Source organism: Tursiops truncatus, chromosome 9 (genome assembly GCF_011762595.2).
Source record: "Tursiops truncatus isolate mTurTru1 chromosome 9, mTurTru1.mat.Y, whole genome shotgun sequence".
NCBI lineage: Eukaryota > Metazoa > Chordata > Mammalia > Artiodactyla > Delphinidae > Tursiops > Tursiops truncatus.
In genome coordinates, this window is record NC_047042.1 from 34,745,903 (window position 1) to 34,770,290 (window position 24,388).

The window sequence follows — 24,388 nt, forward strand, 5'->3', positions numbered from 1 at the left end:
TTAAGCAAGAGTTGGATAACAACAATATAGATCATCTCTATCATCTTCAGATATAAAATTCACACACATTTCAAGTTACAAAGGAAGAAATGCACTTACTAAAATATCTAATTAATGAAATAGAAACTTTCAGTTCCTAGAAATATAACTAAGAGAGGCCATCTTATCAAGCCTTGGCAAATTATCTGTTGAGCTCTAATCAATCCCCTATCACCTTCCATAGTTCATTCATTTGAACATTTTTCTAGGTGACTCATCCTTATACCTTGTCTACTCAGCTCTGCACAGATGATCTTGGCCTCACACTTCTCAGAGACTGACAACTTCTGACATGATTTCTATCAGTGACTTTTCTTTCTACCTCATGATTTTGTCATCCACACTCTCCTTGCCCGTGTCAAAGTGAAAGCAATTCTCTTCTGCTCCCCACTCCAATGCGGGCACCATCACCCTCACCCATGACCCAGTCCCCTTAACACTTGCTTTAGAATTCTGCTCCAGCAATTATTTTGAATCTTCAGGTCCTCCTTTTCTACTGGAATTGTCCCTCTAGTCTGAAAGCATGCTAATAACTTGTGAGAAGTAGTGTGCTTGTTCTTTGAGACCAGGCAATCTAGCTTGCTCACTGTGGACTGCAATTGTTCTCTTGAACACCCCGAAATCTGAAGGCTTTTGACAAAACAGTTCTCATTCTCCTCATCCTTTCTACAAGAAGATTCTCCACTTCCATGTTTGTTTTTCCATCTCTCTGGCTGTTCCTCCTTCGACCAATTTCTAAATGTAGATATTCACTGAAGTTTGTAGCCTTATCCTATTTCTCTTTCCCTTGTCAAAATCACTCAAAATTATGACATCATACTATCATTTTTATGCAGAATACTCCCATAAAACTTTTATTTCTTGTCTTTCCTTCTCATAATTTCTAGCCTGAATCTCTTTGGAATACTGGACATTTTTCATCTCTTTTTTTTTTTTTGCAGTACGTGGGCCTCTCACTGTTGTGGCCTCTCCCGTTGCAGAGCACAGGCTCCGGATGCGCAGGCTCAGCGGCCATGGCTCACGGGCCCAGCCGCTCCGCGGCATGTGGGATCTTCCCAGACTGGGGCACGAACCCGTGTCCCCTGCAGCGGCAGGCAGACTCCCAACCACTGCGCCACCAGGGAAGCCCCTTTCATCTCTTTTTATATGTGTATCAAACTCAGTGTATTTCAATATTAAATGTGCTCTGCTTACCTCTGTTTATCACTACCCTTACAGTCATTCTCATTCCCTTCCCTGCTCCAAATCTAATCAATTACTACATTATTTAGTTTTGTTCTTTACATCATTTCTCATCTACTTCTGACTACAATGATTTCAGCTTAATCCCTCAGCCCTCATTACTCTCTCATGGACTACAGCAAAAGTCTCCTGTATTTCTAAGTTGCTACAGCAGTCAGTCTGTCCAAACTTTCCTTAAACTGTTGCCAGATGGATCATAGCAAGACAACTTTCACTATGTTCCTCTGCTCCAAAATGGAGCCTAACATTATTTCCTAATATTGCCCTTTCTGAACTCTGCACTCAGTCAAATTTAAATCCCCTACTCTCCGTATGTGCTGCTTTCCCATTTCATGCTTTTTTATCCTCCTTTTCCTCCACCTACTTCATTGAAGGTCCAATCCCACCTCTATGCTCAAAGCCTGGCTCACATACCATCTGTCACCTGTGAATGGAAGCTCCCAATTTTCAGGCTATAGTTGCTTGCCCTCCCTTGGAACACCTATTACTTTCAACTTTCTATTATAAATATTTCTCTACTCAGAAGTGCAGTACCAATGGAAAGAATGTGAGACTGGTGGCAGAATTCTGATCCTGCCACCTACCGACTGTGGGATTTCATCAAGTCAATGATATCATAAAATTCTTAAATACATATTGCTCACTACCTTTCGGTCTATATATCTTGCTTACATTTGATTAGTCTATTTTTATATTTGCCTCTTTCCTGTTTACTTTTCTTTTAACAAAGAAGATGCACATTAAAAAAAATACTTCAAGAGCTTCCTTCCCCTGGACTCCTAACTCTTGTCTTTCCTGTATGACTACACACTGACTTCTCATTAAAGTCCCATTTCTGTATCCTGTCTTTAAAAGAACAAAAGTAAAAATGAAAACTATTTTTAAACATTCTGTCTTGTCAATTTAAAATTATGTTATTTATATTATTTTATGTGATACTTACACAGAAGTATTTCCTTATGTAGAAATCACTATGATAGGCGCTAGAATTCAAGACAACAAATACTACAACAGGATTCTACAGCATCACGCTGGATAGGGTCTGGGAGGGGAGGCAGCAACTGCTTTTCTGGGAACACTGACAAAAATCTCTGAGAAGAAATAATATCATAACTGGGGCTTGAATAAGAGCAGCTCATGAAATGGGGTCAGTGGAGAAGGGAAGAGTGGAGGAGAAGACGTTGCAGGCACAGGGATGTTAGAATTTTAAATTAACATGGCTGTGGGGGTGGGGAGGGGCGAAAAACTCTTGGCTTTGAAAAAGAGGAAGATGATAAGTGGTTCCCATGTCAATTACTGGGAAGAGAGAGGCGGCATGGGTTTGGAAAAAGTAAACACTTGAACCTGTGAAACAAGGAAGAGAGAGGTAGAGGTGAAAAAAGAAAAGCAATGGGAATTCAACTGCTATGATGCTATGGTGGTCTCTGACTCGATAGCAAAAATAATTAGTATTAAGATCCAAACAGAGCTCATCCTAATTACATGAAAGCTGGCAAAGAAAGGGAAAGGAGTACGGGTAAAGAAAGCTGTGTGTCCAGTAGTTCATATCCCCCAAAGATATTTAGAATAACTGCAACATACCAGTTAAAAATATCTACCAAAGCATCCATGAGTCCTAGCTTATTGATCAGAAATGTGTGTCTAATAAATGTACAAGTCTCTTCAAATACATGTTTTTTTCCTCAGTTGAAAAGGGGAGTTATTATATCCCAAAATTAGAAAGAGAAAATTATGATATTTCACAAGTAAAGAAATCTTAGTAGAACTCTAGCAAATCATAACCCTTACAAATGAGAAGTAATTGTTACTCAAATAAGCATTGAGCTAAATCCCACTGAAATTTGGTAAGGACGAGAAAGTGACCATGGGAAAAAAGTTATGATCAAGAAAAAGATTAGGGGCTTCCCTGGTGGCGCAGCGGTTGAGAGTCTGCTGCCCCGGTCCGGGAAGATCCCACATGCCGCGGAGCGGCTGGGCCCGTGAGCCATGGCCGCTGAGCCTGCGCATCCGGAGCCTGTGCTCCGCAACGGGAGAGGCCACAACAGTGAGAGGTCCGCGTACCACAAAAAAAAAAAAAAAAAAAAAAAGATTAATAGGAAAATAGAAAAGAAATTGGGATAAATAAATATGACCTTAAACAATAAGATTCTAAAAAAAAACAAACAAAAAAGCAATATATATGTTTTTCTATTTTCAAGTTTTTCTGTTATGAGAGAACCTACTCTCTCCCACTAGAAAAATCACCTATATTTCGTTACATTAGACAGTTGATATGTTCATTATTGTTTACATTCATTAAAACAGATTCACTCCCCAACTCCCCAACCCCACCAAGGACCTCTATTATGAAAACTTACTTAAGATTTTTATTCACTAAAATACATATAAGTCTTGGCATAAAAAGTCTATAACTCTAAATTTAGAATTCAATTGGTCAAAATTAGTGATTATATTTGATACTGGAAAATAAACTCTAGTAAAGTAATTGTTTATTTAATATTTCTTATCCCTCAAGAAAAAATTTTCCCACCAATACTTTCCCTCAGATAAACATATTAATCTGTCAGGACTGAATAGAAGACTAAACATTTTTTTGCCCTAGTAGCCTGTCAAAGCACTGTGTCATTAGTATTCTGTACTTTTCCACCTCTGCCTCTACCTCTGCAATCTTCTCCATACTGTCTCCCTAAACTAGATACTATCATGACCAAAGAAGACATAGAAAACAAATAATTTGTTAAAACTTGCTAAGAATAAGATCTGATATTGGAGAAATAATACCAACTGACTATATTGGTATAAGCACAATTTTCCTTGGGGATGGAGACAAATGGTTGTAGATTACCATTTCTTTATTGATGCAACTAAAGGAAATGACCAGATACAATGCATAGCTCTAAGTAGGTACTCGATAAACAGTAGTCAGTATTGTTATTCTGGCTAGCCTTATTGGTTCTGGTATCCCTGTGTCTTCTCCAATTTCAGACCAGGTACAAATGGGACTAGCGGGCTTTGTAAGACATCAGGTTGAATTTCCTAACCTGTTCACCCCACTACTAACCAGGCAGCTAAAAAAATAAGAACTCTTCCATTTGAGACTAGTGAAAATGACAGTTTTTTTCCCTTCATAAAAGTCAATATATCCCCCTCCTGCCATAAGTCCCAGTTCACTAGTAAACACATAAAGTCATTTATGAGTTCTGTAAATTTGTTGAAAAGTCAAGGCTTTGCTGTTCCACGTAGTTTAATTTTCCCAGATGTATTTTGTACATTCATGTCTGAGTATGGGGGAAGTGTTCTTCTTGGACCTCCCTCTGCTCATTTCTGATCAAATTTCATTAAAAGTTATGTTCTCCTGGCTGGCATTCCCAAAATGGACTGCTTGTTTCTGAAAAGATTAAGGTGAGCTTTGGCATTCCCTAGTTATGCCTATTGACACACAGTTCTGTTTTTCATTCATTTCCTGTTTAACACGGTGAATGCATGGCAAGGTTTACTGAACTACTTGTGAGTTTTCAATATAATTTCCTTTCAAGAAATGTTTCTCCTCAAAATAACTTTTAATATACAACAGGTATATTTTTCTAAACTTTTTTTGTTCATTCCTACTAGCAGCATTTTTTAGTGTATATCTGCCCAGTCCTCAATTACCTGTCACCTCAAACATTCGCTTCTTGAATGAAGTGACAACATTTCCATCCTTCCGCCTGAGTAAGGGGCTGCTTCTCCTCTCTGCCACTTTCTGTTTTAACCTGGACCGCACCTTCAAGTTGGGCTCAGAGGCTGGGGATTGAGACAAAGAAAATAGATAAAAATTAAAAAATGGAGAGCCAATCGCTCCTGTGTATAAAAAAACGGCTCACCCTTTTCATAGTCCCTTCTCATCTCAAAGTAAAACCCCAAGCATGTAAATAAGGCATTGACTATAAATTAAACAGACAAATGTCATAATTATTTTTATGAAATATGTGAAATGTTCTTCTACTTCTCTAAATGTAAAGTGAAAAAGGAGAAAAAATATGTTTCGACTTATTTTACGTAGCAGAATTGGGATTGTTAACGGGAAGTTAAATGACTGAGTATGTCTGGGTCAGAGTAAGATTTATTACACTTCATTGTCAGTTCTTTCAATTCTCTCAAGGGTGAAACTCAATAACCACAAAAACAGTACCTTAATGTGATTTTAGAGACTCTAGGCTGACTTCTGGTAATAAGAAGACACCTCTGCAGCATATAATTTATGTCTGATTCTGACTCCTGAAATATTTCATTGTCAGTAGTTTCGAACCTGAAATCCTGGGAAAATATACTCGGTATAATAACACAAAACCAAGTAGAATCACTATGAATAAACCTTTGTATACAGTGAGTACACAATCAATTAGAAAGGAAGGGTAGCCAAGTCTTATTACTAAAGTTCTGAGTTAGGTTATATGTTCCAAAATACAAATGCACATTATTCATACATACGTTACTATTTCTTTGGTTGAACTATCCTAAATAGCGATGCTCTATAATTAGTCATTATTTATTAGGTTTTTAAGTGATTATACTTTAGAAGAATGGAAACATTGGACTGAGTCTGTAGTAGAAATCGGTGATTATGATGGTGCTGGTGGAGATGATAATGATGATGATGATTAGGGAAACAATGTTTCTGATGACAACTAAAGTTCACAGAGTGATTATTATGTTCCACTACTGTCCTAAAAGCTTTGTCAATATTAACCTCTTCAAACATAAAAATCCATATGGGATAGATTCTACTTACACCTTGAATATATCAATGAAGAAACCAAAACCCAGACAGGGAAAGTAACTTACCAAGGTCACAAAGGTAAAAAGGGATGATGCCAGGATCTGTACCCAGGTAACCTAGCTCAACTCTAATCTTCTAAATACTGAAAATACTGCTCTTCCACCTTTCTTTATGTATGAACAGTATAACAATTATACAACTGCTTTTCCAAAGCATTACTAATCATCTACATCAGATACAATGTTATAATGTAGCTATAATTCTTGATCAGATAAAATGATTTCTTTGAAGGAATTTTATAATTCTGCCAAACTACAGAGAGTATCAAAAGTAGAACTTACAATCTTTTATTACTCATTTATTTTTTGGTTTTGACTTCAAAATCCTATACTTTACTTTCCTCTTTGTTCTTCTCTTTTTCCATTTTCTTTAGCTCTGCCTTGGACTGAGAACCCTAGATTTTCTTGGAACTAGCTAGGTAAAATAAAAAAGTTAATTTTTTTGTGTTTTACACCTGATTTTATGCCTGAAAATACTGAAAGTGTAAAAATAAAGGGGTGGTGCTGAAAATATAGTAAAAGTAGAAAATGGGCAGGAGAGGTGGGCAGAGATCAGGACTGAGTACTGAGTACTGCCTAGAGACCTGAAATGTCTTACTTCCTGGGCCTCCCACCTTGAGGCAAAGAAGGGAAACAGTCTGGGGGAAGGATTAAGGTTCTTGCCAGACCTTCCAGGAGTCCAGAGCTTCCTTCAACTCACTTTATCTTAGTAGAGAAGGCTGAGTCTGAATTACTAGCATACAACTTACTCATGAATAAGGGGAAAAAATGGAACTGTATTAATTTACTTAGATTCCACCCCACCCCCGCCCCCTGGTATGTATGTATGTATGTATTTATTTGTTTGTTTGGCGGTACGCGGGCCTCTCACTGTTGTGGCCTCTCCCGTTGCAGAGCACGACTCCGGACGCGCAGGCTCAGCAGTCATGGCTCACGGGCCCAGCCGCTCCGCGGCATGTGGGATCTTCACAGACCAGGGCACGAACCCGTGTCCCCTGCATCAGCAGGCGGACTCTCAACCACTGCGCCACCAGGGAAGCCCTATTTTAAAATGCCTTTAAAACACCAATTTTGTCTCTGAAAAGCTGTAGGTTAATAAATATATTCCATCTAATACCCAGAAAGGAAAAAATGAGGAATCCCTATGTGCTAACTAGATTGGTATCTGCCGTCACCTTGCTTATAACCCTAGGACAAAAATCACAGAGTCTCAGACTTTAATCTAGACATGACTTTATGATGAAGCCTAACAGATTCAACACTACAGACTGGCTCTCCAAAGGAAGTACACCAACTGATTCATCACTTCAAAGATGGAGGAGAAAAGGCACTGTGTTTTCATCAGGAATATGTGGAGTTGAGACCACACTTCCCAGCTACGTGATTTTCAGCGAGACTTTAGTACTATCTGAGCCTGACTCCTCGTTTGTGAAACATGAAACTCTAATACCTTCCTTACTTCACAGAACTGTGGCCACTGGATTAGATACCTGAGAATAACTGCGAAGATCTGGGTGAACGCAAAAGGGAAGAAAAGGTTTACGGAATTTTTATTATTGCTGCTACTGCTGGTGGCGGGGGTGTTACACTAGGGATGGCAGAGCCAGGACCGGGCCCCGGATCCCCAGATTCCCAGTCCAGTCCTCCTGTTCCTAACACATTGCACCAGCTGGGCCCGAGTTTCTGCAATCAAGATGAAAATGTGCCAACAGCTTGGAAAATCAGCATATGCCATTTAAACATTCTACATGAAACCTAGAATTCCATAAGCTTTTCAGAAAAGATTTTACAGGCGGGCAGATAGCTTTTGTTCCTACATGTCTATGAGAATGGGCTGGATATACAGCTCTTAAATATCTTTCAATGACAACATAAAAAAAAAGTGAACATTAGAATAGGAATGAGAACTGGGTCCTGGTTTTGCATCTTTCAGCTACTATCAGTCCGCTCATTCATGCAAATAAGCAATGAAGACACCTTTGTAGTGCATGGAGTGAAACAGATGTGCTTTAAATGCCTGCTTCACGCATTAGGTATTTGGCTTTGGATGAATTACTTTATATCTCTAAATCTCAGTTTCTTATGTTAAAACGGAGATAGGTTTGTTTTTGTTTTGTTTTTTCCTCCATATGCTCCAACAGATTCCATTTTCCTTCTTTCTCTGAGTTCATGGGAGCGAATCCTGGGACTGCATCACTCCAGTCCTTTGCTGGTTGGATTTCATCTGGACTCAACCTATTGGTAGGACTGGCTAGTGATCAAAGAATTAAGGAGTTAGAGACCAGGTATCCTATGCTCTCTCTGCTACCGTGCTGCATCACCAGGTGTAGCTTTGTCTCTTCCTGATTTCATCTCCCTCTTGAGGGCTCTGCTCCACAGCTTCAGCTTTCCCAGCACTCCAGCAACATTATTTCCTCTCCTTGCTTCTTTAGCCCTGGCTTCTCACTGTTGCTCTTTTCTGGGTGCCTCAACACCCCTAAGCAGTCCCTTCATAAAAGTCTACGACCCATATTGTGTAGGTTCTGTGTCCTGCCAAGACTCTGATCAACACAGTCCTTCATATTTTACAAGGTTATTGTAGACTCAAACAAAATAATGTCCAGTAGAAGATAAACCAGTGGTTCTCAACCAGCAAAGATTTTGACACCAAGGGACATTTGGCTATGTCTGGAGAGATTCTGATTGTCAGTATGGGGAGTTGCTGCTGGAATGTAGTGGGCAGAGGCCAGGGATGCTGCTAAACATCCTACAGTGCACAGGACAGGCCCCCACAGCAAAGAACTATCTGGACCCAAACATCAGTATCATCAAGTGTGAAAAACCTTGGGGTAAGCAATCAGTAAATGCAAGTTGTTAATAACTGTACTACACTGGGATGATCAAAGGAGATAATAATATCTGTTGGAGATTCTCAAAGAGGATGTAAAAGAGTATGGGAAGAAAAGAAATATTATCAGAAATCAGGGAGTGCTATAGGTGGCTTAAAATATTAAATATTTCAATACACTTTATACTTAGAAATTTATTTTAAAACATTCGAAGCAAAGCTAGTCAACTTCTACTGGTTATGAAGATATGCAGAAAGATTCTCAATTTGGGGTAGGATAATATTTGAGGCACTGTGATATCTTTATCAACTGAGGACACACCTTTGTAAAAGCTAAGAATCACATATTCTATAAACTGCAACATAAATTTATTTTCTCAAAATATACAACATACAACTTTTCTAAGTAAAGGTCCAAATCCATTGGTTTTAGCAAAAGCTTTTGCCTGCATTTCAATTTTGATTTTGAGTCACCAGAGATATTAGTATCTAAGTGGTGAAGGCAAAGGTTGGAATGATAGATAACCATCATTTAGTCCTTGCAATGCTTTATAAACTCACTCCTAACATTTCAGAAGCCCACACACCAAAGCTCAGCATGATATATACCCAAGCAGTAGAATTAATGACCTATTGAGCTGACTCAGTTTGCAGTTAAGAGTTAATTCCTTGTTTAATGCTCTGGTCTCCCCAAAGGCTGAAGATTTCCATTCCAGTGACTTACTAATGGGAGGAAAATCCTCAAGAGCCCAGAAAGAGATCACTAACTGGGGAGACATTCTGCTTGCATTTGAATGTATGCCATGCCTAGCTGCACTAATTGCATTTCTATTTTTACCCCACACCCATCACTCTCTACATCTCAATTAATCACAAAAACAGAAGGCAAGCTTTTAGTGCATGTATGCCCATCTGAATGCATTTGTTGGCTGAGATGAAAATACTGCATGAAAAATTGATTATAATTATTTAAATGAAAACAATGGTAAAGAGAGAACCAAAACCTTTTTCTCTTTTCACTTAAAAAAAAAGTGAAAGAAGGAAAGAGAAAACATGTGAAGAATGCCTTATGAGTTAAATATATTTGAATCTTTCTTCTCATACTGATCTCCATGGTGCAAAATGAACTTAGGTGTCAGTGGGTATGAAAATAAACAATGGGAAAGAAATAGAAAAGTTAGGTAGGAGAAGCACAAGTTAAAAAATTAGGATTCTAAGGCACAGTAAGTGACAAGGCCCAGACTTGTCATTTCACTAAGAGATTGGTGTGTTGGGCATGTATTTGAGTGTGGAGGTGTCATTTTTGCACATGTACACACATACGAACATGAAAACTATCTTTTGCAGGAGCAAATGGGTCTCTGACACAAACAGACTAGACTCAGCTTTCAATGCTAAGTTTTTCATGTACTAACACCCAGCAAACCTGGGTGAGTTTTTTGATCTCCATGAATCATTCTGTCATCTACGGTAGATGATATATATGGATACATCACGGTGGTAGATTAAAGGGGTGGAATGAAGTTCCTAGCTCAACTGGCCATCACAAAAAAGTTGTTCAATAGAGAGATGTTGAATAAATGAATGTTTAATTGTGTCCACATATAAGACTATGAAACATATTAAAATAAAACAAAATGAATAAAATTAAAATGTAGGCAGAGGGATAGAAGACTAAAAGTGGTTTACTCCTTTTGCTTAGGGCAATAGTGTCTATAACAACAACAAAAATAATGATGGTCCTTTTCTGATCTTTCACTTAGTGTATTTAAAATACTTTATGGTTAATAACTGACTTTCCATACTTTCCACACTTTTTTTTTTTTTTTTTGCGGTACGCGGGCCTCTCACTGTTGTGGCCTCTCCCATTGCGGAGCACAGGCTCCGGACGCGCAGGCTCAGCGGCCATGGCTCACGGGCCCAGCCGCTCCGCGGCATGTGGGATCTTCCCGGACCGGGGCACGAACCCGTGTCCCTTGCATCGGCAGGCGGACTCTCAACCACTGCACCACCAGGGAAGCCCTTTCCACACTTCTTTTACTGGCCTGTTTATAATTTCTACTCTATTTACTCTACGTCTTAAATACATCACCTTTTACTATGAATGATTACCTACTTTGTGCATTTTGTTTGTGTTTTTTTTTTTTTTTTTGCGGTACGCGGGCCTCTCACTGCTGCAGCCTCTCCCATTGCGGAGCACAGGCTCCGTATGCACAGGCCCAGCGGCCATGGCTCACGGGCCCAGCCGCTCCGCGGCACGCGGGATCCTCCTGGACCAGGGCACAAACCCGTGTCCCCTGCATCGGCAGGCGGGCCCTCAACCACTGCGCCACCAGGGAAGCCCCTGTTTCTGTTCATTTTTAATCTTAACTTATGAATATTCTTTACATCAGTAATTTAGACAAAAATTCAATAACTACGTATCATGGTATAAAGAAGTTCTTCATTCTCATTGGATATGATCATAAGGAGAAAAGAAAGATGTTTCCATTGAGTAATGATTAATGATATTATTAATTAAGATCATTAATGATCTATCAAGATTAAGTACTAGATTAAGAAATGTTATTTTAATATTAATGAATATTTAAGATACTCAACAATTCCACCTCCATGTTTAACACTACAATCATTGGTGAAGGTCAAGCTTCCATAGCCAGTGTCAGATCCCTTCTCTGGCATTGTCTATTCTTTTCTACTGGACTAGATATCTATCAGCTTAACAACCTAGCCTCTCTCTCTCCTGGATTTCTCCTGCTATTTCCAACCCACAGGGCTACCTTGGAGCTGCCATATTCTGACACTCTGTCACTTAGAACCAAGCAGGTATAACCTATGACCCATTCACTCTATTTTGAATGTCCTTTCTGAATATTAGGTTTCCTGGAGTAGTTCCTGCCCAAATCACTTTTACACTAACACTGTAGTATTCCCTGTCATGTGTGAACTGTTCAATCAAATGATCATTACAATTATGAAAAGACACTTTGGGAACACAAGTAAATTCTCTTATCTAGTTGATCTAAAGATATAGTGAGGGAGACCTTCAAGATGGCGGAGGAGTAAGACGTGGAGATCACCTTCCTCCCCACAAATGCATCAGAAATACATATACACGTGGAACAACTCATATAGAACACCTATTGAATACTGGCAGAAGACCTCGGACTTCCCAAAAGGCAAGAAACTCCCCACGTACCTCGGTAGGGCAAAAGAAAAAAAGAAAAAAACAGACACAAAAGAATAGGGATGGGACCTGCACCTCTGGGAGGGAGCTGTGAAGGAGGAAAGGGTTCCACACACTAGGAAGCCCCTTTGCGGGCGGAGACTGCGGGTGGCGGAAGGGGGGAAGCTTCGGAGCCGCGGAGGAGAGCACAGCAACAGGGGTGCGGAGGGCAAGGCGGAGAGATTCCCGCACAGAGGATCGGTGCCAACCAGCACTCACCGGCCCGAGAGGCTTGTCTCCTCACCTGCCGGGGCGGGGGTGGGGGTGGGGGGCTGGAAGCTGAGGCTCAGGCTTCGGAGGTGGATCCCAGGGAGAGGGCTGGGGCTGGCTGCGTGAACACAGCCTGAAGGGGTTAGTGCACCACAGCTAGCCGGGAGGGAATCCGGGAAAAAGTCTAGACCTGCCTAAGAGGCAAGAGACCATTGTTTCGGAGTGTGCAAGGAGAGGGGGGGATTCAGAGCACCATCTAAACGAGCTCCAGAGACGGGCACGAGCCGCGGCTACCAGCGCACACCCCAGAGACGGGCATGAGACGCTGAGGCTGCTGCTGCGGACACCAAGAAGCCTGTGTGCAAGCACAGGTCACTATCGCCACCACCCCTCCCGGGAGCCTGTGCAGCCCGCCACTGCCAGGGTCCCATGATCCAGGGACAACTTCCCCGGGAGAACGCATGGCGCGCCTCAGGCTGGTGCACTGTCACGCTGGCCTCTGCTGCCGCAGGCCGGCCCCACATCCGTACCCCTCCCTTCCCCCGGCCTGAGTGAGCCAGAGCCCCCGAATCAGCTGCTCCTTTAACCCCGTCCTGTCTGAGTGAAGAACAGACGCCCTCAGGCGACCTACACGCAGAGGCGGGTCGAAATCCAAAGCTGAGCCCTGGGAGCTGTGCGAACGAAGAAGAGAAAGGGAAATCTCTCCCAGCAGCCTCAGGAGCAGTGGATTAAATCTCCACCATCAACTTGATGTACCCTGCATCTGTGGAATACCTGAACAGACAACGAATCATCCCAAATTGAGGAGGAGGACTTTGGAAGCAAAGATATATATATATATATATATATATATATATATATATATATATATATATATATATATATATATATATGTTTTCCTTTTTCTCTTTCTGTGAGTGTATATGTGTATGCTTCTGTGTGTGATTTTGTCTGTATAGCTTTGCTTTTGCCATTTGTCCTAGGATTCTGTCTGTCCGTTTTTGTTTTGTTTTGTTTTGTTTTGACTATAGTTTTTAGCACTTGTTATCATTGATGCATTTGGTTTTTGGTTTGGTTGATCTCTTCTTTTTTTAATTACTTTTAAATTATTTTTATTTTTAATAATTTTTTTATTTTAATAACTTTATTTTATTTTTTAAAAATTTCTTTCTTTCTTTCTTTCTCTCTTTTCTTCTGGGTCGTGTGGCTGACAGGGTCTTGGTGCTCTGGCCGGGTGTCAGGCCTATGCCTCTGATGTGGGAGAGCAGAGTTCAGTACATTGGTCCACCAGAGACCTCTCGGCTCCATGTAACATCAAACGGAGAAAGCTCTCCCAGAGATCTCCATCTCAAAGGTAAGACTCAGCTACACTCAACAACCAGCGAGCTCCAGTGCTGGACACCCTGTGCCAAATAACTAGCAAGACAGGAACACAACCCCACCTTTTATAGAGAGGATTAAAATCATAGTAAGGTCACACAACCCCAAAACATACCACTGGACAGGAACCTGCCCACCAGAAAGACAAGATCCAGCCTCATCCACCAGAACACAGGCACTAGGCCCCTCCACCAGGAAGCCTACACAACCCACTGAACCAACCTTAGCCACTGGGGGCAGACACCAAAAACAACAGGGACTACAAACCTGCAGCCCGCGAAAAGGAGACCCCATATTGATAATTACCTTAAATGTAAATGGATTAAATGCTCCAACCAAAGACAAAGAACGGCTAAACAGATACAGAAACAAGACCTATATATATGCTGTCTACAAGAGACCCACTTCAGACCTAGGGACACATCCAGACTTAAAGTGAGGGGATGGAAAAAGATATTCCATGCAAGTGGAAATCAAAAGAAAGCTGGAGTAGCAATTCTCATATCAGACAAAATAGACTTTAAAATAAAGACTATTACAACAGACAAAGAAGGACACTACATAATGATCAAGGGATCAATCCAAGAAGAAGATATAACAATTGTAAATATTTATGAAGCCAACATAGGAGCACCTCAATATGTAAGGCAGATGCTAACAGACATAAAATGGGCAATCGACAGTAACACAATCATAGTAGGGGACTTACCCCACTTTCACCAATGGACAGGTCATCCAAAATGAAAATAAATAAGGAAACACAAGCTTTAAATGATACATTAAACAAGATGGACTTAAGTGATATATATAGGACCTCGCATCCAAAAACAACAGAATACACTTTCTTCTCAAGTGCTCATGGAACATTCTCCAGGATAGATCATATCTTGGGTCACAAATCAAGCCTTGGTAAATTTAAGAAAATTGAAATTGTATCAAGTATCTTTTCTGACCACAATGCTATCAGACTAGATATCAATTACAGGAAAAAGAATCTGTAAAAAATACAAACACATGGAAGCTAAACAATACACTACTGAACAACCAAGAGATCACTTCAGAAATCAAAAAATACCTAGAAACAAATGACAGTGAAAACACGACGACCCAAAACCTATGGGATGCAGCAAAAGCAGTTCTAAGAGGGAAGTTTAGAGTAATACAATCCTACCTCAGGAAACAAGAAACATCTCAAATCAACAACCTAACCTTACACCTAAAGCAATTAGAGAAAGAAGAACAAAAAAACCCCAAGTTAGCAGAAGGAAAGAAATCATAAAGATCAGATCAGAAATAAATGAAAAAGAAATGAAGGAAACAATAGCAAAGATCAATAAAACTAAAAGCTGGTTCTTTGAGAAGACAAACAAATTGATAAACCATTAGCCAGACCCATGAAGAAAATAAGGGAGAAGACTCAAATCAATAGAATTAGAAATGAAAAAGGAGAAGTAACAACTGACACCGCAGAAATACAAAGGACCATGAGAGATTACTACAAGCAACTTTTTGCCAATAAAATGGACAACCTGGAAGAAATGGACAAATTCTTAGAAAAGCACAACATTCCAAGACTCAACCAGGAAGAAATAGAAAATATAAACAGACCAGTCACAAGCACTGAAATTGAGACTGTGATTAAAAATCTTCCAACAAACAAAAGCCCAGGACCAGATGGCTTCACAGGCAAATTCTATCAAACACTTAAAGAAGAGCGAACAACTATCCTTCTTAAACTCTTCCAAAATACAGCAGAGGGAAGAACACTCCCAAACTCATTCTATGAGGCCACCATCACCCTGATACCAAAGCCAGACAAAGATGTCACAAAGAAAGAAAACTACAGGCCAATATCACTGATGAACATAGATGCAAAAATTCTCAACAAAATACTAGCAAACAGAATCCAACAGCACATTAAAAGGATCATACACCATGATCAAGTGGGATTTATCCCAGGAATGCAAGGCTTCTTCAATATATGCAAATGAATCAATGTGATAGACCATATTAACAAACTGAAGGATAAAAACCATATGATCAACTCAATAGATGCAGAGAAAGCTTTTGACAAAATTCAACACCCATTTATGATAAAAACTCTCCAGAAAGTAGGCATAGAGAGAACTTACCTCAACATAATAAAGGCCATATATGACAAACCCACAGCCAACATCGTTCTCAATGGTGCAAAACTGAAACCATTTCCACTAAGATCAGGAATAAGACAAGGTTGCCCACTCTCACCACTGTTATTCAACATAGTTGTGGACATTTTAGCCACAGCAATCAGAGAAGAAAAAGAAATAAAAGGAACTCAAATCAGAAAAGAAGAAGTAAAGCTGTCACGGTTTGCAGATGACATGATACTACACATAGAGAATCCTAAAGATGCTACCAATAAATTTGGTAATCAATGAATTTGGTAAAGTAGCAGGATACAAAATTAATGCACAGAAAACTCTTGCATTCCGATACACTAATGATGAAAAATCTGAAAGAGAAATTAAGGAAACACTCACATTTCCCATTGCAACAAAAAGAATAAGATACCTAGGAATAAACCTACCTAAGGAGACAAAAGATCTGTATGCAGAAAGCTATAAGACACTGATGAAAGAAATTAAAGATGATACAAACAGATGGAGAGATATACAATGTTCTTGGATTGGAAGAATGAACATTGTGAAAATGACTATACTACCCGAAGCAATCTACAGATTCAATGCAATCCCTATCAAACAACCAATGGCATTTTTCACAGAACTAGTACAAAAATTTCACCATTTGTATGGAAACACAAATGACCCCCAATAGCCAAAGCAATCATGAGAAAGAAAAACGGAACGGCAGGAATCAGGCTCCCTGACTTCAGACTATACTACAAAGATACAGAAATCAAGACAGTATGGTACTGGCACAAAAACAGAAATATAGATCAATGTAACGGAATAGAAAGCCCAGAGATAAACCCATGCACATATGGTCACCTTATCTTTGATAAAGGAGGCAAGAATATACAGTGGAGAAAAGACAGCCTCTTCAAAAAGTGGTGCTAGGAAAACTGGACAACTACATGTAAAAGAATGAAATTAGAACACTCCCTAACACCACACACAAAAATAAACTCAAAATGGATTAAAGACCTAAATGTAAGGCCAGACACTGTAAAACTCTTAGAGGAATACATAGACAGAACACTCTATGACATAAATCACAGCAAGATCCTTTTTAACCCACCTCCTGGAGAAATGGAAATAAAAACAAAAATAAACAAATGGGACCTAATGAAACTTCAAAGCTTATGCAGAACAAAGGAAACCATAAACAAGAGAAAAAGAAAGACCACCCTCAGAATGGGAGAAAAGATTTGGAAATGAAGGAACTGACAAACGATTAATCTCCAAAATTTACAAGCAGCTCATGCAGCTCAATATCAGAAAAACAACCCAATCCAAAAATGGGCAGAAAACCTAAAGAGCCATTTCTCCAAAGAAGATATACAGACTGCCAACAAACACATGAAAGGAAGCTCAACATAACTGATCATTAGAGAAATGCAAATCAAAACTACAATGAGGTATCACCTCACACCAGTCAGAACGGCCATCATCAAAAAATCTACAAAAAATAAATGCTGGAGAGGGTGTGGAGAAAAGGGAACCCTCTTGCACTGTTGGTGGGAATGTAAATTGATACAGCCACTAAGGAGAACAGTATGGAGGATCCTTAAGAAACTAAAAATAGAACTACCATATGACCCAGCAATCCCACTACTGGGCATATACCCTGAGAAAACCATAATTCAAAAAGAGTCATGTACCAAAATGTTCACTGCAGCTCTATTTACAATAGCCAGGACATGGAAGCAACCTAAGTGTCCACTGACAGATGAATGGATAAAAAAGATGTGGCACATATATACAATGGAATATTACTCAGCCATAAAAAGAAACGGAATTGAGTAATCTGTAGTAAGGTGGATGGACCTAGAGTCTGTCATACAGAGTGAAGTAAGTCAGAAAGAGAAAAATAAATACCATATGCTAACACATATATATGGAATCTAAAAAAAAGTTCTGAAGAACCTAGGGGCAGGACAGGAATAAAGACGCAGACATAGAGAATGGACTTGAGGACATGGGGAGGGGGAAGGGTAAGCTGGGACAAAGTGAGAGTGCATGGACTTCTATATATTACCAAACGTAGAAGAGAAAGCTAGTGGGAAGCAGCCGCATGGCACAGGGAGATCAGCTCGGTGTTTTGTGACCACCTAGAGGGGTGGGATAGGGAGGGTGGGAGGGAGAGGCAAGAGGGAGGCGAAATGGGGATGTATGTATATGTATAGCTGATTAACTTAGTTATAAAGCAGAAACTAACACACCATTGTAAAGCAGTTATACTCCAATAAAGATGTTAAAAAATAATAAAAATAAAGATGTAGCTTACTCTAATTTAAAAATCTCATAACTAGACAAAGGCCATTTATTTTCAAATTAGCATTCAGAAAAATATAGTAAATCTAATACAACTTATGCTTTTTTGGGGGCTTGGATAGTATGAATCTTCAATGTTATGAGTCAGATTTTATACATTTTTATATTGAGAAGCAAAATTTCTAGTCTACCTCTTTCTAATTACAATCATTTAATGATATGTAATTCATATAGAACAGTTTTTAGAAACCATTTATTGGGAAATTTTAGCTTCTAATAGCTAGCCACATTTATGGTAATATATAAATGCAATTTCCTGTACGAATTATAATACTCTTCTTTTAGTTTCAGAAATATTAATGTAGACAATCATCCATCTTCTTATTTAGAACACGCTAATTATGTCTATTTGTTCAAAGAGAATTATTCTTCTTCAAAAAGCACATTGGTAAATGTTACATAATTTATAGTGTGATCTTCTGAGAAGTGTTTTGTAATTACATTTACTGCTTTCTTCTGATTATGTGAATCACGCATGTTTGAAATTTTTGGAAACAGGACAAACTGAGTATGTACCCTACTCATGTATCCTTTGCGTTGTATTTACAAAAGTATTTGAAAATGAGAATCATATTACATTTATAATAATATCCTGTTTGTTCACTTAATAAGGTACTATGTAATTATCCCAGTAATTATCTATGCCTTGAAATGATTACATTTATCCTATTTTTCATTTAAAAATCTATCATGAATCTTTTGCCAAGCAATTATATATTCTTTTAAAAATGCATTATGTGGATATACCATATATTATTCAGCTACATTTACATGTGAATATGTAATATTTTATTTAAGCATTTGAAAACATTTGGGCATTTAGGTGATCTACAATGCTTTGCTTTCAAAGCACAGTAGCACACATCACTGTGACTCTACATGTCCATTTGTATTTCCTTCCATCAATGTAAACAGAAATTTAATTCATATGATAACAACAATGACAACAACTTTCTTGTGAAAATAAAATCAGTGGGTATAAAGGGCAGAGAGTATTACGGAGTCCTGGGAAGTAGCTCAGAGGAGTATGGGAAAACAAAATGGAGGTCCTGGTTAACAGAAGCTTGGTTTAGAATGGAAGGGTTGCTAGCTCTGGGTTGGCATTCGCCCTTAGCATCTGTGGATGCTTCATCTCGTGAGCCAGAGCAGGCACCTCTAAAGCTCAAAAACCTATGACAGGGCACTGAGTTTCCTCAGCCCAACAGCAGGACTCTATGCTGAATCCTGCTTCCTTTTCCTCAGTGTTTCTCCACAGTGCCTGGTACTCAGCTGGCTTAGCACTCAGAAAAACATCTACTGAGTGAATTAATACACAAATTGCTACTCAATGCTGGGTTTTTGGTTTTGTTTTTAATACTAGCACAGAAGAAGAAATAATTATTTTAAATTTTTTTAATGACATTTAAAGTACAAATTGCCATTTTTAACAGATAAGGTACTTTAATCAAACAATGTGATTCTGGACAGAAACAAATAATAGTAAGTGATAATAAGCAAATAATAATAATGAGATATATTTCATCACTTTTTATAGTTTAAATGAAACTTTCTATTCAGTTGGTTCCATTGTTTAAGTTGAAGAGCTATTAAATAATACTGAGAACCAAAGTTGCAAGTTCCATGAGGAGTGGGAACATGTCTAGTTATGTTTCTACTCTTTATTCGGCACGTATACAGTACCTACCACATAGATTAAACCCATTAGTTATTTATTGAATGAATGAATCAATGAATGGGAAAAGGGGTGTGTTAAGTGCTGAGACAACTGTCTCAGAGATAGACCAGAGAGCCTTTTTCTCCTAGGCATTCCTCGTCTAGCAAGACCAAATGACACACTGTCATCAATGCCATGTGATAGGTGTAAGCAGAGCTTTGGGGCTGGGAGGCAGAGATTCATTTGCCTTGAGGGGAAATCCTGGGGACAGAGAGATCCTGACAGGCAGAGGTGGGAGGGAAGTACAGTTCTAGGCAGAGGAAACAACCCTGTCCAGGAGAAGATGCTGGCAAATTTAAGGGATGGGTATTAAATATTCTAGCAGGGTGGGGAAAGGATACTAAGTGGAAGGCAAAGCTTCAAAAATAAATGTCAGGGCTTGCCTGGTGGTGCAGTGGTTGAGAATCCGCCTGCCAATGCAGGGGACACAGAGTCAAGCCCTGGTCTGGGAATATCCCATGTGCCGCACAGCAACTAAGCCCGTGTGCCACAACGACTGAGCCTGTGCTCTAGAGCCCATGAGCCACAACTACTGAAGCCCACACGCCACAACTACTGAAGCCCTTGTGCCTAGAGCTCGTGCTCCACAACAAGAGAAGCCACTGCAATGAGAAGCCCACACACTGCAACGAAGATTAGCCCCCGCTCGCCACAACCAGAGAAAGCCCACGCACAGCAACGAAGACCCAATGCAGCCAAAAATAAATTAAAAATAAACTTAAAAAAAGTAAATGCCAAGCAAAATTTAGCTGAGTTATGTAATACTAACAGAGGCTACTCAATCTGTAACTTCTAACTCCCTCTCTCTGCTGGCTTTCTTCTCAGCATGTAGACATGCTCAGATTTTTCCCATTCAAATAAAAATAAGCCCTCCTGAGATACTGATATTATTAGCTACTCTCTGCATTTATACTTTAATTCACAGTTAAGTTTTTTTTTTTTTAAGTAGCTTTACACTTGCCACCACTGCTTCCTAACCTCAAACCACTGCAATATGGCTCTAACCGTCACTGTTTCACTGAAATTACCACACATAGCACTCGGAATAGTAAATGCAATAATTACTCCTGTGTCTACTCTCAGGACTGAACAACTACATAGACTCATGGTGGGTCTCAGTAAACAGCTGTTGAATGAAAAAAATGAATGCTCGCATATAGCCAACATGAAATGAAACTTACAGTAAAAGACCAGGTTTCAAATGTTGCTGAGAAGAGAACTAGCTGAACTTCAACTTCTTTAATTTCTATGAATTTCTTGATGCTGAACTTTATGGCAAGAGGTTTTATAGATCAGGTGTGGAATGCAGAAGGAATTTCATTTTTCTGGCAAGCATCAAAAATACCAGGTTTTGGAGTCAAGGAAATCCATATCCTATACAGTCTAGAATACCTTCAAAGTTAATTCCTTTATACACTTTAATTTTTTCAAATATAAAATATTTTACTTACCTAAGCAAAAATAAATTTTGAAAATCTGTATTTTGAAAATATAGCAAAATTTTGAATTATGACTTCAATAAAACAAACTTGATTAGGAGCACGTTTCAATCTTCTTCAATACAGTTTCTAAAATAATGTTTTTTAACCTAGAGCCTGAGGGTTTATAATAAAGTCAAGTATCTGAACAAGTATTTCACAGCTTAAATAATGTAGTACTCTGGGGGGAGTCTGTATTTATAGATATATTCATATCTTTTTTTCTAAAAGCCCTCTTGAGTTCTAAAATTTCATACTGAAAAATATAATTGAAAATTAATTACATTATTAATCTTCTTTAAGTAATGAACTAATCCAGACTATGTACACATACACAAAAATTACACTGTGCACTCTATAGTTTTATTCACCTCCTCTACTAGATGTATCTTTTATATACTCTTTTGAATAGAAATGTCATAAAAAGTAGTTTTATTTGTGGATGTAAAACTTGTAACATACTTTCTACCCACATACTTCATAAGAGCTACATGTATAAACATAGGTGTGAACTGCTTTCGTGGCAGGGCAAGGACCATCTTAGCAGGCAAGATCTGCACTGGGGCAGCCCTGTTATTTTACAGGGGTACATGCTGGAACAGCACACAATTTTTCCCGGAAAACAACCTTATAGTTGGGATGGTATGGTCCAGAAAACTAACACCTATCTCCTAATAACTCCCTGAGTATACCATAAACCTAAGGTTTATTGTACACATTTGTGCTCTCAGCATGAACTTACCTGGTTATATTCATAAGAGTCTGAAGTTGTTTGTCAGTCTTGACTGTGCCACTAACTGTGTGATCTGGGTAAAGCATTATTTAATGTCGCTGTGCCTCAGTATTTATGCCTGCAAATATGGACAATATCATCCATTCTCCTGACCTTAAAGAGTTCAGGAGTATTGATTAAAATGACAAATAGTAAATAGAGTAAACCACTGTCTAATTTTAAATGCCATACAACTTACTTTCTTCAACTGTATGACTTTTAATTTTTTTGTCTCTGATGTTTACCTGAAAATTTTCAGTTCATTCCCATAAAACTATACCATTCTCTAACCTATTATTTTGTTTACTTTTTCTTCTGACTTGCCTAGTGATAGCCATCCAAAAGCAGTCAATCTCTTCACTACAAAATATTACTGCAAATTAAATTCTTTTTTTTTTTTTTGCGGTACGCGGGCCTCTAACTGCTGTGGCCCCTCCCCTCGCAGAGCACAGGCTCCGGACACGCAGGCCCAGCAACCCTGGACCACGGGCCCAGCCGCTCCGCGGCATGTGGGATCCTCCCAGACTGGGGCACGAACCCGCGTCCCCTGCATCGGCAGGCTGACTCTCAACCACTGCGCCACCAGGGAAGCCCGCAAATTAAATTCTTAAAAATTATTTCATGAAGAATCTTCCCATATTTTTAAATACCTAAAGAGATGTATATTACCTCCTATCTTATTCTATATATTTATTTATTCCTATAAGAGAAGTTTATTCAGTGCGTAATATGAGCTCTCTGAAGATGCTGGGGATAGAAAACAAGCTATAGATATTAACCTTAAGAAACTTCTCAGCTAAGTAGAGAATTTTAATTTTAATATAGACATATATGCACAGAGAATTGTCCAGGTATATTTGGGCATATATACTGGCATAAAGAATGTAGTGAGTATTTAGGGTAGCCTGGTGGGTGATGGGAAGGCACCAAGTAAAGCTTAACAAAGGGAAGCATGTATCAGCTGAGCACTGATAGATGAGTATGAATTACTCAAGCATACATTTTAGCAAGGATCTTGTGGAAAACCAGGTATAAATGGCTTGTGTGAGTGTGAAACAGAAATACTTATTCATGGAACTGTAAACTGTTAGGTACTGTTAGGACAAAGGAGAATGAGGTGGTGGAGGGGGGAAGGTAAGGGAGGGAGGGTGAGAGAAGAGAGTTTGTGCTTGCCATGGAAGGACTTGAGCCTTGTACATAATAGAAGAGGTATTAATTGACAGGTAAGTAGGAGGATAGGAAGACTAGATTTAAATTTTAGAAAGACAGAGGGTTGACTGGACAAGGCTATGCTGAAATCAGAGAATGGTCAATCTTGGAATGGGGATATGACTAAATGGGTACTGAACTACAACAGAAGACATGATGAGAAAGAGGAAGTCTAAGAGCAAGCAATGACGGAAGCTTGTATCTGATGAGATGAAGGGGAACCACTAGCTCAGTGTGACTGCCAGATTTCTGGATTAGGTCATATGTAGAAGTGGTTCCATTAGTCTCTTTAGGGAATCACATTGTTCAGTTTAGTTTTTACTGGCTTTCTGGTCAGTCTAGTCATGTACATATATTTTAATGCTTAATTACTGCTGCTTAGAACTGTTATCAGCTTCAATATAATTTCACGTCTTTAGGTGCAACCACTAGTCTCTTGGGTCCTCTAGAACCCCCTGAGATACATCTAGTTGCCATGGCTCAACATCACTGACTTCTGATCAACAGGAGTTTGTCCTCCACCCAGCTCAAATGCCAAATTGCTTCCTGCTCTTCTTTTCCTGTTTCAAAACTTTCCAAGTCATTTGGGCAGGTCTTGTTATTATTTATTTTCTTTTGCAAGTTTGACTTTGTAAACTTCATGGTTCTGGAATGTTCTTGGTAATTCACTTCTGCCGTGATGGAATTCACAGCTTTATTATCTTTATCATAAATTTTCTTTATAATACATATTTATAAGGAAACACTATTATCTATTTGAGAATGATGTAAAAGGTAATATTTTGCCTTTGGATTTATTAAGGTCACCCAGAGACCTTCTCTAGACAGACCTTCCGTTAAATACCTTCTATTTAGCCAATTTTCTCTGGGTGATTGTCTGGATAAATAAACCTCAAACAAACTTCAAATAAAAAGGTAAAGAGGGAATTCCCTGGTGGTCCAGTGGTTAAGACTCCACACATTCACTGCCAAGGGTG

The 24,388-nt window shown here is 39.1% G+C and overlaps 1 protein-coding gene across 24 annotated transcripts in view; it reads right to left on the minus strand.

Annotated features, from left to right (window-relative positions):
• Nucleotides 1–24,388, minus strand: part of HDAC9 (histone deacetylase 9) — a 576,603-nt gene that overhangs the window by 423,678 nt on the left and 128,537 nt on the right. For 15 of the 24 annotated variants that reach the window (XM_033862975.2, XM_033862976.2, XM_033862978.2 and 12 more), the window contains one exon: nt 4,933–5,064. The exons of the other annotated variants lie outside the window; for them this stretch is intronic. In XM_033862975.2, coding sequence (XP_033718866.1) covers nt 4,933–5,064 — 132 coding nt within the window. The remainder of the gene's footprint in view (nt 1–4,932; nt 5,065–24,388) is intronic. 24 annotated transcript variants of the gene reach the window in all.